At 35.0% G+C, this 14,988-nt stretch overlaps 1 protein-coding gene across 1 annotated transcript; it reads left to right on the forward strand.

Annotated features, from left to right (window-relative positions):
• Window positions 1–2,056: 2,056 nt before the first annotated feature.
• LOC124918343 (probable purine permease 4) lies at window positions 2,057–3,094 on the forward strand. Its single transcript, XM_047458520.1, has one exon. The coding sequence runs from the start codon at window positions 2,057–2,059 to the stop codon at window positions 3,092–3,094; it is 1,038 nt and encodes a 345-aa protein (XP_047314476.1).
• The last annotated feature ends 11,894 nt before the right edge of the window (window positions 3,095–14,988 follow it).

A 14,988-nucleotide genomic window follows, 5' to 3' on the forward strand; every position in this document is an offset into this window, starting at 1 on the left:
TATGGAAATTTATGTTGTTTACAGTAGAAATTAGGCCCTCAAAGCTAGAAATTGATAGTTATATGCTTGATATAAAATTAAGGGAGCTGGATTTGGATGAATATGAAATGGATGATTTCAATGGACATTGGATCAGTTATTTTCCAGATAACTTCACATCGCTTGTCTCCCATAACATTGCTTGATTAACCTCCAAATGAAGTTTCTCTCTGAAGAGCCCTCCTTCTTTACCGTTCTATTCTACTTGAAAGGCTTGCAAACTAATTTTCAAATGCGGCTACTGCATTAATATTCAAACTTACTCCATATGTTCACAATGGCTCAACTTCTTTACAATATTGTCTGTCGACTCCATAGGTTGGTTATCAAAACGTTTTTAGATATATATATGGTTTCCTATATTTTTTTAATGTAAACATTGATTTGTTGATGTAAAATGTTAATGATACTTTTTTAATTGATTTATGATTTGTTTTGAAAGGTTAATGTATTATTTATTAAATTGTACCAATTTTAGAAATAACAATTTTGGTTTTAAAATTTTGAAAAAATCACACCTAACATGATAAAAAAAAATGGACTTTATTTGTTAATGGTGTCAATAAAAAAAAATGGACTTTATTGAATAATGGTGTCAAAAAAACGAACTTGATGGATTAATGTTGTCCCTAATAAAAACGGATGTTATTGAGGTTATTTCCAATAACGTCGCCCTTTATAGCGTCTTGAAAATTTTAGATTTTTCGGATTAAAGAAAATCGTTCGTTTATACAGATTATAAGATTTTTTTACTAGGGCAAAATGCTTAAAGTTGTGGGTTTTTTTTTTTTTATTCGGGCATACCACTAATATAACAAAGCATCAATATCCGATATTTACCATATCAATGATGATTGGAACAAAATTGTACCATCTATATATATCCTTAGTTTTAAAGTAAGTTTAGTTTTAAAGTAAGTTTTGGCAAACTAAAATTCTATATCTATATCTGACATCCAATGGTTTTAAAATATTTAGATTATGATTAAAAAAATCATTTAGATTATATATTTATTGTTTTTTTTTTTTTTCGACAAAAGTAAAATAAATTGTGTACCCAGAGACTTTGTTTGATTTGGGTTTCATTAAATAATTCAATTATTTTTTAAAAGAAATAAAAATTCATTCCTAACAAAGTCAAACACTAAACTATACCGCTATGATTCAAAATAAATTAAATGAGTACATAACAAGGCTAGTAAATGTCTTACCTCTTGTTGGCCATAAGCTCATTTTGCCGTAACCTAGCTAATGGAGATAACGAGGAATTGATGTTAAATTTTCCATTCATAGACCTCCTCTCAAATAGGTGCGTGCATAAAATAAAATAAATAGAGTGATGTTTGTACATCAAAAATATAAATTGTTTTGAAAGTTGAAAAAACAAATTAAAAAAAAACTCTTTCATAATTTTTTATTTTGTTAATGTTCAAGTGATAGATTGAAGAGTTGGTGTTTGAGGACAACAAAATTATTATGGTTGGGTCTAATTATAAAAATATTATTTTATATTTAATTCTATAAAATTAAAGTAAAGATAATATTTGTATTATAGTAATAATTTGAATGATCACATAATTAATTTTCATTTAGGTTAAAGGATAATTCCATAATTAATTAAATAGATATTATTAAAACATAACTGAATAAAATTTATTGAACCTAACCAGCCCTAGCTATATATAAATACAGATGAACTATTCATTGCTAGATGAAAAGTCACCACAGTTTATGGTTTTTCCAATTACAAAAGCCCTTCTTTCTCTTTCTTTATCTTTGACCAACAGCATCACCTATGAAATCTTCAGAGAGATTATCATCATCCTCCGAAGAAGGCAACAACGGCCATGAGCAACTTCAATTAATTTGTAGTCATCGGGAAGAAATGCAATCCAGAATGAACGAGATCAGTTCTTCTGAAGAAAATTGGTTCAAAATGAATATTAACATGATATTGATTGGGATGAACGAGATCATCAGTTCTTCTGAAGAAAATCGGTTCAAAATGAATATTAACATGATATTGATTGGGATGAACTATGCATGCTTGTTGGTTGGGTCCGTATCAGCGAGTCTTGTCTCCAAATTCTACTTCATTCATAAGGGTTCAAGCCGTTGGGTCTCCACTTTAGTTCAATGCGCCGGATTCCCTCTCCTCGTCCCTTTCATCTACATCCCTCATTATTTCTTCCCTTCAATTTCAACCGGAAAACGTCCTTTTTCTCGATTGATCGCCAGACCGAGAATCCTAGGACTCTCTCTTTTTGTCGGACTCCTCCTAGGAGTAAACAACTTGCTCTTCTCATGGGGAAATTCATACCTCCCACTTTCCACTTCCTCTCTACTCTTGTCATCACAACTGGCGTTCAACCTTATTCTCTCCATTATCCTCGTCAAACAAAAGGTTAACTTTCACAACCTAAACTGCGTCGTTCTGCTTTCCTTGGCCTCCGTCCTTCTCGCTCTATCCACGCACCACGATCGCCCTCAGGGATTGACCCAGTCTGAATATTTGGTGGGGTTTTTCTGCACAGTCGGGGCGGGTTTGCTATTCGCACTCTATCTCCCTCTAATGGAGATAATATACAGAAATGTGGACTCTTATTCGATGGTGATGGAGATGCAGGTGGTGATGGAAGCAGCGGCGACTGCTCTAGCGGTGGTGGGGATGGCGGTGGACAAGGGGGGCGGGTTTAAGGAAATGGTTAACGAGTCTAGAAATGTGTTCGACATGGGTCCATGTGTGTATTGGTGGACGATTGCAGGGAATGTGGTGATGTGGCAGGCTTGTTTTATGGGAACGGCGGGGATGGTGTTTTTAACGACGTCGTTGACGGGAGGAATATGTACGACGTCGCTCATGATGTTTAATATTGCGGCGGGGGTCGTGGTTTATGGAGATCCATTTAACGGCCTCAAAGCAGTATCAACAGTACTTTGTTGTTGGGGATTCTCTTCATATTTGTATGGGATGTATGTCCTTAACTTGAAGAAGGAGGAGGAAGAGAAGCTTAATCAAACTCTAATAACAACCATTCGAGATGGAGATCATTGATAACTTTTTCGTTCTTTTTTTAATATATAAAATATCGTTGTTGTCGCATGTATTGGATTTGTTATGGATTTGAAGGAATCAAACTTTTTAGTGTTTATTTTTAACTTAGTGGGTTAAATTTTTTTAATTCATTTCTTTATTAACAATTGATTTTAAAAAGAAAGAGAAAAAAGTTTTAGGATTTGCATGCTATACAAGTGTCTCTACATGCATTTAGACAATGACATTAGAGATATGCATGCTATACAAATGTCTGTCAGTTCATTAATTACTTTTTCAGAAAGTAATCCATGCCAATGACATTTGTTGTACAATTACAATACCTCGATTTTGACAAGAGAAAATTTATGACTCTCCAATTATAAGATATAAAGAGGTATTGACCTTGTTTTTGAACCAGAGTTAAAATTGGAGAGAAAAACTCAAAAGAGTGTGTGACTTATTATAGTGTTTATATTGTCACATTTCTTCCACTATATAAATAAGACCTGCTTAATAAAAGAGTACATGTACTCAAAATATTCTAATTAAACAAATAAACAATTAAAATATTCAAAATACTTAAAATATATACCTCTTGGTATTGTATAATTTCATTTTTATTATAAATATTATATAAAAATAATAATTTAATTTATTCAGTAATTTGAAATTTAATAGTAATTTAGAATGAAAATAACTTTTTAAATAATATTAAAATTATGGATGCCAATTCAATTCCGAATTGAATTGACAGGGTTTCTAACAACTAGTTTAATATTCGTATCAAAATTTCTAACCCGAATTTATTGATAATTTATCCATCTCGACTAAGCTCAAACTCTACTCGATTTAATCCGATTAATTAATGTCACATTTATATTGCATATTGAAATGATATAAACACAAAATAACAATAAAGCTAAATCGTAATCACGCAAAAAAATATTATGATGGGTTGACGGGTTACTTTGAGTTTTTCATGTTAACCAGATTTTGACATTTTTATTAATCAAGTTAAACAGGTCAACTTGATTTCGACCCGAACAAAAAAAATAAAAAATTACCTGACTCAAACTTAGATTTTTTTTTTCATTATGGTGTAGCATTTTCGTCCAATTAAATAGTATAAAATCACATGTATATTAATTAAAGATGATTCGTCCGAAGGAGTTCGACCTAATAGTGATTCTGAGCCCCATGAGTCTCTTATCAATATTTTCAAAATTATGTTTGTTAATCACAATTAATTTAACGAGTTTCAGCCTAAACTACAATTATATTTCAATGAAATTCTGAATCAGTAGCTTTAGGTATAGGGATTCCGGTTCTAACTAAACAATAAGATAATAGGGTAGACCAATTCAACAAGATTCGAAGATGCTCTAGGTAGAGGTTCGAAGAGACTGAGCCAAGTAAAGATAAATTGTCCGGGCCAAGAGCTGGGAAGGCATAGAGTAGCCCCCAAGATGAAAGGGGATTGGCTTTGTGTTCAGTGTACCGGATACAAGAAAGAAAGTAAAAGCACAGAATGAGGCGAGATCATGATAGTCAAAATCGAAAGTTTACTGAAACCTGTAGCAAAGCTAGAGTTTACTTGAAATCGTAAAAGTTTAATTTAAAAAAATATTAGTTATATATTATTATTATTTACATATATAAATAATTATTTTATACCTAGTTAATTTTTAAATTTTATATATTTAAATATAAAATTAATAAAAATAATAATAACGAGTAAAATTCTACTATAAAAAAAATTATATTTATAAAATTAATTATATTAATTAATTTATTTAAATAAATAAAAAGTTTTTTTTGATTTATAAATATAAATTTATTTATTTTAACATAAAATCGTATAGAAACGTAAAATCGAAATGATTTATAAACTCGTAAAATCTTATTATCGTAAATTTAAAATAGTAAAAATTTTACTTATTTAAGAGTTTACTTAAAATTAAACTCGTTAAGCTTATCTAAAATCGTAAAATCGTAAAATTTTAAGAGAAAACTCGAAACATTTTTAATTGATTTTTGATGTCTTTAGGAAAGAATACAAAACAAAAGCGTGAAAACGGGTCAATTCAAAACAAAACACGTTAATTTCGAACATTTTTAATTAATTTTTGATGTTTTTACGAAAGAACATAAAACAAAAGCGTATAAACGTACGATTTAAACAAAAAACACGTTAATTTCAAATATTTTAATTGTTTTCAATGTTTTTACTAAAAAACACTTTAATTTCGAACATTTTTAATTGATTTTTGATGTTTTTACGAAAGAATACAAAACAAAAGCGTGAAAACGAGTCAATTCAAAACAAAACACGTTAATTTCGAACATTTTTAATTGATTTTTGATGTTTTTACGAAAGAACACAAAACAAAAGCGTATAAACGTACGATTTAAACAAAAAAAACACGTTAATTTCAAATATTTTAATTGTTTTCAATGTTTTTACTAAAAAACACAAAATAAAAGCGTGAAAACGTACAATTTTTTAAAAAAACACGTTAATTTCGAAGATTTTTTATTGATTTTTGATGTTTTTATGAAAGAACACAAAATAAAATCGTATAAACGTACGATTTGAACAAAAAAACACGTTAATTTCAAACATTTTAATTGTTTTTGATTTATTTACTACAAAAACAAAAAAATAAAAGCATGAATACGTACAATTTAAAAAAAACACGTTAATTTCGAAAAAATTTAATTGATTTTTGATGTTTTTACGAAAAAACACAAAACAAAAGCGTATAAACGTACGATTTAAACAAAAAAACACGTTAATTTCAAACATTTTAATTGTTTTTGATGTTTTTATGAAAAAAACTCAAAATAAAAACGTGAAAATGTACAGTTTAAAACAAAACACGTTAATTTCGAACATTCTTAATTGATTTTTGATGTTTGTACGAAAAAAACACTAAATAAAAGCATGAAAACGTAAAATTTTAAACAAAAAAAATGGTAATTTCGAATTATTTTTTAATTTGAACTTTTTGATGTTTTTACGAACAAGCATAAAACAAAATCAGTGCAAACCTGTCAAATTTTAAAAAGAGAAACCATATTACTTTAGAATATTTTTAATTGATTTTTAAGTGGTTTTTATGAAAAAATACAAAACCAAAAGCGTATAAAACGTACGATTTAAACAAAAAACACACGTTAATTTCAAACATTTTAATGGTCCTTTGATGTTTTGTTACCTAAAAAAAACACGTTAATTACAAACATTTTTAATTGATTTTTGATGTTGTTAGGAAAGAATATAAAACAAAGAGTATAAACACGTACGATTTAAACAAAAAAAACACGTTAATTTTAACCATTTTAATGTTTCAATGTGTTTACTAAAAAACACAAAATAAAAGCGTGAAAACGTACAATTATTTAAAAAAAAACAGGTTATATTCGAACATTTTTAATTGATTTTTGATTTTTTTTACGAAAAAATACAAAACAAAAACGTGAAAACGTGTCAATTCAAAACAAAACACGTTAATTTCGAACATTTTTAATTAATTTTTGATGTTTTTATGAAAGAACACAAAATAAAAGCGTATAAATGTACGATTTAAACAAAAAAAAACACGTTAATTTCAAATATTTTTATTGTTTTCAATGTTTTTACTAAAAAACACAAAATAAAAACGTGAAAATGTACAATTTAAAAAAAAACACGTTAATTGCGAACATTTTTAATTAATTTTTGATGTTTTTACGGAAGAACACAAAATAAAATCGTATAAACGTACGATTTGAAAAAAAAAACACGTTAATTTCAAACATTTTAATTGTTTTTGATTTATTTACTAAAAAAACAAAAAAATAAAAGCATGAATACGTACAATTTTTTTTAAAAAAAAACACGTTAATTTCGAAAATTATTAATTGATTTTTGATGTTTTTACGAAAAAACACAAAACAAAAGCGTATAAACGTACGATTTAAACAAAAAAAACACGTTAATTTCAAACATTTTAATTGTTTTTGATGTTTTTACCAAAAAAAACACAAAATAAAAACGTGAAAATGTACAGTTTAAAACAAAACACGTTAATTTCGAACATTCTTAATTGATTTTTGATGTTTGTACGAAAAAAACACAAAATAAAAGCATGAAAACAAAAAATGTTAATTTCGAAATTTTTTAATTGATTTTTGATGTTTTTACGAAAAATCATAAAACAAAATCGTGAAAACAGGTCAATTTAAAACGAAACATATTAATTTAGAATATTTTTAATTGATTTTTAATGTTTTTGTTAAATAAAATTAGACCGGTTCACATAACCTAACTTAAATAAACCTTCCATGCATGAACAAGGAACCGGACCGGTCAAACAAATAAACCGGCTAAGAAGACTAGCCGGTCAAGCTACTAAACCGACCAGGAACATTTGGAACATCACCGCACAAAGAAAGGATCGGCCAAAGCTTAAAACCGAAAACATCAGACAGCCGATCAGTCACAAGACAGAGGAATAACCAGAAGATGTCCGGTTAAACCACTCACACCGGAAGCCATCCGGTTAAGTCGAATGACCGACCAGTACAAGAAGACAATTCGGGTATCTGTTGAGAATGATACCAAAGGAACAGACTGAACACTTCCATATCCATACAAGTCTGAGGAAAGTCTGCAGGCTACAGAAGACAGTCCTACAAAATCTTTCCACTTCGGGATAAGTCAGAAAGGAAATCTTCCAAGTACAGACAACTGTTTAACAGACAGTGTCCACATTGAGTAAAAGACAAACCTAGCAGGTTTGTCTTACACACCGGAAGAACAGACTGCCAAGTCTGTGAGATTGACCGCCAGGTCTGTGATTGACCGTCAGGTCTGAAAAGATGACCGTAGGGTCTGAATCACTAAACCTCTGAACCTCTGCTCAACCAATCAGATTCAAGGAAGCGAAATATGACCGTTGGCATATTTCATCTATAAAAGGGGCAGTTGAAGAAGAGTTAATGTGGGACAACAAGAGATTCTAAGAGCATTTAATTTACAAGTGAAAAACAGTGTGTTCTATCTCTAGAGAAAGCCTAAGTGCTAAAGTTGAAGTGTGTGTGTTTTACAATTTCGGTGTAAATTGTAAGAGTGTTATCGAGCAGGAAATAAGTCTCGATCGGATTGTACTTGTATTCCTAGTGAATATCCTTCACGCGGTTTCGAGAGGAAGGGGTGACGTAGGAGCTTTATCTCCGAACATCCATAAAATCTGTCTTGTTATTTACTTTCTGCCGGTTCCATTTTCTAACCGACTGACACCGCTCTAACCTATTTGACTCTATTCAAACCGGACCGCCAGGTTACAAATACCGACCCACCAATTTTTCGAACCTTCATCATCCGAAACCGGTTCTGCCTATTATACAAGTGTGCTGCTTCAACCTGAAACAAACCTCTTCCGCGCTTGAATCTAGTTCAAGGGTTTGTGACAGTTTGTGTAATATTGAAACCCCGGTGTTAATCTCTAACCGGATTAACCACCACCCTTTGAGTGAAACCCGCTAACCGGTTCAACCCCGGTCCTCCAGCGACGTCCTAGATCCTAACAATTGGTATCAGAGAAGTTAGTTTCAATACTCAAGCAAGCATGTCTTTCGATAGGCCCCCAATGCTAGAAGGTGATGACTTTGCCAACTGGAAGGCACGCATGCACCTACACTTAATCACCTTGGATGATGAGATGGAGTCCATTCTGGACGAAAGACCGATAATCATTGATAAGGACAGTAAGGAATGGACAGCTGAAGACAGAAGAAGAAACAACCTGGATAATCATGCTAGAAACCGGATCTCCAACAGTGTGGACAGAAACACATACTGCAAGATCAAAGACTGCAAAACCGCAAAGGAGACATGGGACACGGTTATTCAGATCTTTGAAGGAAATGAAAGAACAAAGGAAAACAAGATAATGGTGGCTACTCAGAAGTTTGAAAGCATCAAGATGAAACCAGGAGAAACGATGAAAGAGTACAGTGACCGGTTCACTGGTGTGTTATATGAGCTAGCAACACTTGGTAAGAGGTATGACAACAAGGAGGTTATCATGAAAGCACTAAGATCTCTTCCAAGCGCATGGGACATAAAGACAATGGTGATGAGGGAATCAAACTGCCTAAACAAGATAAAGCTGCATGATGTATTCGAAGATCTTAAGGCATATGAGTTCGAAATGAGATCTAGAACTGAAGAAGAAGTCTCGGCCTCAACATCAACCAGAGCATTGATCACATCCACAGAACCGGTTGCTCCTGCACCTGCACCGATCAGAACCGCCGAATAGTTCACCGAGGATGCCATGGCTATGCTTGCACAGAAGTTTGGGAGGTTCATGAAAAGAAGCCAACCAACAAACTACAACTATGGTGATAAATCTAATGTAAGGTGTTATAACTGTAACTGTTTGGGACATTTTAAGTGGGAATGCAGAAAACCGAGGAGGGATACCCGGAAACCGGATAACCAAGATAACCGAAACAACTATCAACAAACCGGTGAAGGGAGTGAGGTTCAGAAAGCACTGATAACCGATGATGGAGGAAGTCTATGGGCTCACAGTGACAGTGATGATGAACTCACATGTCTCATGGCAAACGAGGAACAGGTATTTGACTCTCCTTGTGAAGAATTTACTAAAGATGAGTTATATAATGCATTGAATGACATGGTAGAAGAGTATAAGAACCTATTAGCCATGTTACCTAAGCAACTCAACATTAGAACCGATCCTATAGTACCCATTCCAACAGACCCAGAAGTACCCATTATAATCGAACCGGAAATCATAAAACCTGAGGAAACATCTACCTTAGAAACCGAGTTAGAACCTGAACCACCACTTAGTACCGAACAGTCTAGTGAACCAGCTAGAGAACTAACCGAGGAAGAAAATGCCCGACTCTAGTATAAGATGGCCGCATATAAGAGATCTAGTGATATGGTAAAGAAAACGTGTAGTCATTACAGACACCCTTTTTGCATGTTCGGCTTAGGATACACAAAGGATAGCTCCAAAGACCAAAAACCCGTAGAGAAAGTAAGGTTTACAAGGAGTAACCTTCCTCTCATAAGATTCATTAAAAGCTCCCTGACCGCTGAAGAGGAACTGACTGCATACTATAAGGAAGAAAAGCTAAAATACAACTATGTTGGTCCAACCGACTCTGAGAAGTGGCTTGACCCTGAGAAAAGAAAAGCCGACATTCTCAAAAATAGGAAAGCCAATCGTCAACCGCATAGGTCAAACCAAAGATCACCCTCATTTAAGACCTTTGTAGAAAAACCGAGATAGCCAAAACCAAGTGCAAAAAGGACGGTCATAACCTTAACAAAGAAGGCTGTCCAGTTTGTCAAGGTTTGGATACCCAAAGGACTAATCGCATGTGGACCCAAGTGAATGTGAGTACCAAATAGTTGTAAATATGTACATTTTGCAGGATCTAATGAAATGGCTAGGAAACTCTGAATGGTACTTGGATAGCGGTTGCTCTAGGCACATGACCGGAAACAACAACCTGCTAACCGACATCAGAATAGAAACCGGTGCTCTAATCACCTTCGGTGACAACTCAAAAGGTAGAACTGTGGGCAAGGGTAAGATTGTCCATGGTAATTTAACTATTGATAACATACTTTTAGTTGATAACCTACGTTTTAACCTGCTAAGAATTAGTCAAATGTGTGATGCTGGATATACTGTAGAATTTCTTAAACATGCATGCTTAGTTAAGAATTCTCAAGGCATTATACTGCTAACCGGAAATAGGTTAAGTAATATTTACAAGGTAGACTAGAAAACTAAAGTAGAACACCCTATATGCATGATAGCTAAGACTGATCAAACATGGTTATGGCATAAAAGACTAAACCACATAAACATGAAAACCTTAAACTACATTCGCGGTAAAAAGCTAGTAGAAGGTATTCCTGATATAGTATTTAACAAAGATAAGGTTTGTTCAACATGTCAAATGGGTAAACAGACTAAGTCAACCTTTAAGAGTAAAGGAAATATCCAATCTAGCCGATGCTTAGATCTCCTTCACATGGATTTATTTGGACCGATTCAGGTCGTTAGCCGAGGAGGTATGCTTTACACCATGGTAGTTATTGATGACTATTCTAGATTTACATGTGTAATATTTTTAGCATCCAAACGAGAAACCGCATCAAACCTGATCACACTTCTTAAACGCTTGCAAAATGAAAAATCTACTCGCATTAATAGCATTAGAAGTGAACGAGGTACCGAATTTACCAATAGTACTTTAACAGCATTTCTTGATGAATCTGACATTAGACACGAGTTGTCTAGTGCTAGGACTCCTCAACAAAATGGCCTGGCCGAGAGAAGAAACCGGACTCTCAAGGAAGCCGCCCGGTCCATGATAGCCGATTCAGGTATTGCTCAGAAATTTTGGGCTGAGGCTATCAACACTGCATGTTATACACAAAACCGGTCTCTGATTAACAAGTTTCATAACAAAACACCATATGAGGTTTATTTTAATAGGGTTCCCAATCTTAAGTACCTCAAGATTTTTGGCTGTAAATGCTACATTCATATAAATGGTAAAACATATCTTTCTGCTTTTGATGCAAAAACCGATACTGGGATCATGCTAGGTTACTCGGGAGTGAGTAAGGCATATAGAGTGTATAACAATAGAACTTTAACCATGGAGGAAACACTTCACGTTGTTTTCGATGAATCGGTTGAAAGTAATACTGCATCATGCTTTGATCTACACAACAGATTGGAAAACAACAATATCCATTCTGATAGTGAAGATGAGACATCGGTCTTCAGGCGGTTTGTCCATGACCAAATGGGTAATATTGAAACCCAGCCTGATCAAGCTGTTCCACAACAGGAAGCTGACACTTCGGTCCAATCCGAGGAAGTCGGTCGGTTTGACAATCCTGTTCAGCCTACCGACATGTCTAGCCTTGATCAAATAAACGGTGATTTGGTAGACATCCCTAAACCGAACTTGAAAAGGAACACCAAACATCCTCCTGAGCAAATTATAGGTGACCCTTCAAAACCTGTTCGAACTAGGCGTCAACTTCTGGAGGGATACTTTAATTCCGCTTTTATATCCCAGATTGAGCCAAAAAGAATAGATGAAGCATTGTCAGATCCGGATTGGATCTTGGGAATGCAAGAAGAGCTGAACCAGTTTGAGAGTAACAAAGTCTGGTACCTAGTCCCTAGACCGAAAGATCACCCAGTCATAGGAACAAGATGGGTATTTAGAAACAAACTCAATGAGGACGGTTTGGTCACGAGGAACAAAGCCAGATTAGTGGCACAAGGTTACAAACAGGAAGAAGGCATTGATTTTGAAGAATCATTTGCCCCTATATCTAGGATTGAAGCCATTAGGATTTTTCTAGCCTTTGCTGCTTTCAAAAACGTTAAGGTTTTTCAAATGGATGTTAAAAGTGCATTTTTGAATGGTGACCTACGTGAAGAGGTGTATGTTGAACAACCACCCGGTTTCAAAAGTGCTGAATTTCCAAACCATGTATACCGGTTAAACAAAGCTTTATACGGTCTAAAGCAAGCACCTAGAGCCTGGTATGACACACTAACCGCATTTCTGTTACAACATGACTTCACCATCGGTTCGGTGGATAAAACGTTGTTTAAATTTGAAAAGAAGGAACATATCCTCCTTGTTCAAATCTATGTAGATGATATCATTTTCGGTTCAACCGATCCTAAATTGTGTGATAAATTTTCAAAACTGATGACTAACAAGTTTGAAATGAGTGTGATGGGAGAATTAAGTTTCTTCCTAGGTCTTCAGATTAAGCAACTCGAAGAAGGAACTTTCATTAGCCAACCTAAGTACACCAAGGAGCTCCTAAAGATGTTTGGGATGGACACATGCTCCTCAGCGGCTACTTCAATGAGCTTATCGATTAAATTGGACAGGGATGATGAGGGCCAATCGGTAGACCAGATCGCATACCGGGGCATCATCGGTTCTCTCCTATACCTAACAGCGAGTAGACCGGACATTTTATTTGCAGTCGGTGTGTGTGGGAGATTCCAAGCAAATCCAAAACAATCCCACTACACAGCCGCAAAGAGGATATTGAAGTACCTAAAGGGCACACCTGATGTCGGTCTGTGGTATCCAAAGGACTCGTCCTTTAATCTAACGAGTTATTCAGATGTGGACTATGCAGGCTGTAAGATTGACAGAAAAAGCACCAGCGGAACATGTCAGTTCCTAGGTGACCGGCTTGTTTCATGGCATAGCAAGAAATAGACATCGGTGGCCACATCAACCGCAGAAGCTGAATACCTGGCGGCCGGAAGCTGTTGCTCACAACTACTTTGGATCCAACAACAACTGACGGACTTCGGTGTCATAGCCGAAGAGTCTCCGATCTTCTGTGACAACACAAGTGCCATAGAAATCACCTACAATCCGGTTCTCCACTCCAGAACCAAGCATATCGACATAAGACACCATTTCATCCGGGAACATGTTATGCTGAAGCATATCCGACTAGAATACGTACCGACTAATCAACAAGTAGCCGATATCTTCACCAAGCCTCTACATGAAGCTAAGTTCTCTCAATTCAGACTTACTCTCGGTTTAACCGATATTAGTCAGATCCTTCCTAAGGATGCCTAAAAAGGAAACCGGTTCGGACAGACAAAACGGTGTTCCTCCTAACCTGTTGGACTTCAAATTTTCTTGGTATCTATGGAAGAACCGCCCAGATTATCAGATAGAGTAAACCGACCGGCTACTTGGTGCATGCACCAAATAACCGCATCGGGATGAACAACTGATAGCTGACCGGTTCGGAAATAGGCTATCTTAGATTATTTGAATTTCAAACAAAAGTGGAATAACTATCAGTGTTTAAAGATATCTGTTCTGAAACATTGCCTTTTCAAAGTAAAATGGTCGCACCTAAAAAGACGTGAAGATCTGATGATATCTTTCATAGTCCAGGTCTATGACCAACACCCTAGACTGCAAACATGCCTATTTCATGCAATACCTTTTATCCTCCAGTTAATAGATATCATCTCATGTAATACCTGGACATTAGGATACTCCCACAACTAGTATTTAAGAGAAGCAAACATTGACTAAAACACTCACAAAACAAAAGATCATTCTCTCACTAAGGCAAAAATGTCTCAGTTTCCTAACATCTTTCAAGTTGATTTCCAATCTGCCTTAAGCACGGAGCATTATGAGGTTTACAAAGTGATCAAATCCCTAGAAGATACTGGTCTTCGGTACTTCCTGGATGACAAGCAGACTATATACTCTGAATCAGTCCTGGAATTTCTGTATAATGCCAGGGTGTTCAGAGGAACTCCCCACTTCGATACCCACATTCAATCGAAAGTGAGAGGTATAGTCTTTGACTTCACCGAGAATGACTTCGCTATGTGCTTCAGCCTACCGAAGTAAGGGTTAACAGATCTGAATGTTCCGGCCGACGTCAAGGCCGAGATTTCCCTAACCTTTGCACGGTCCAACCTGCCGGTCGATGATCATGGAACTAAATCACTATTGAGAGCTGAATATCAGCTCCTCAACGATGTGATAGGTAGAAGCATCCTGGGAAGAGATGTGACAAACACTTACTGCACGACGACCTTTAATATGTTGGCGGCGATCACCATCGGTACACCGGTGAACTGGTCAAGGGTCTTGTTCGACGTCCTGATTTGGATGATTGGGGTGCGAACAATCGGCCTCGTTCCACAACTAAGCTGCCTACTAGTTGAACTTGGTGTTCCGACCTGTCCGGGCGAAGGTCTAAACCAAGCTCAAGTGCTGACCAAAGAGATAACCGACTCCTTTTATGAGCGGTTCGAAAGGGCTTGGAAGAGAAGGAA

The sequence above is a fragment of the Impatiens glandulifera genome, unplaced genomic scaffold, assembly GCF_907164915.1.
Source record: "Impatiens glandulifera unplaced genomic scaffold, dImpGla2.1, whole genome shotgun sequence".
In the NCBI taxonomy this organism is placed as follows: Eukaryota; Viridiplantae; Streptophyta; class Magnoliopsida; order Ericales; family Balsaminaceae; genus Impatiens; species Impatiens glandulifera.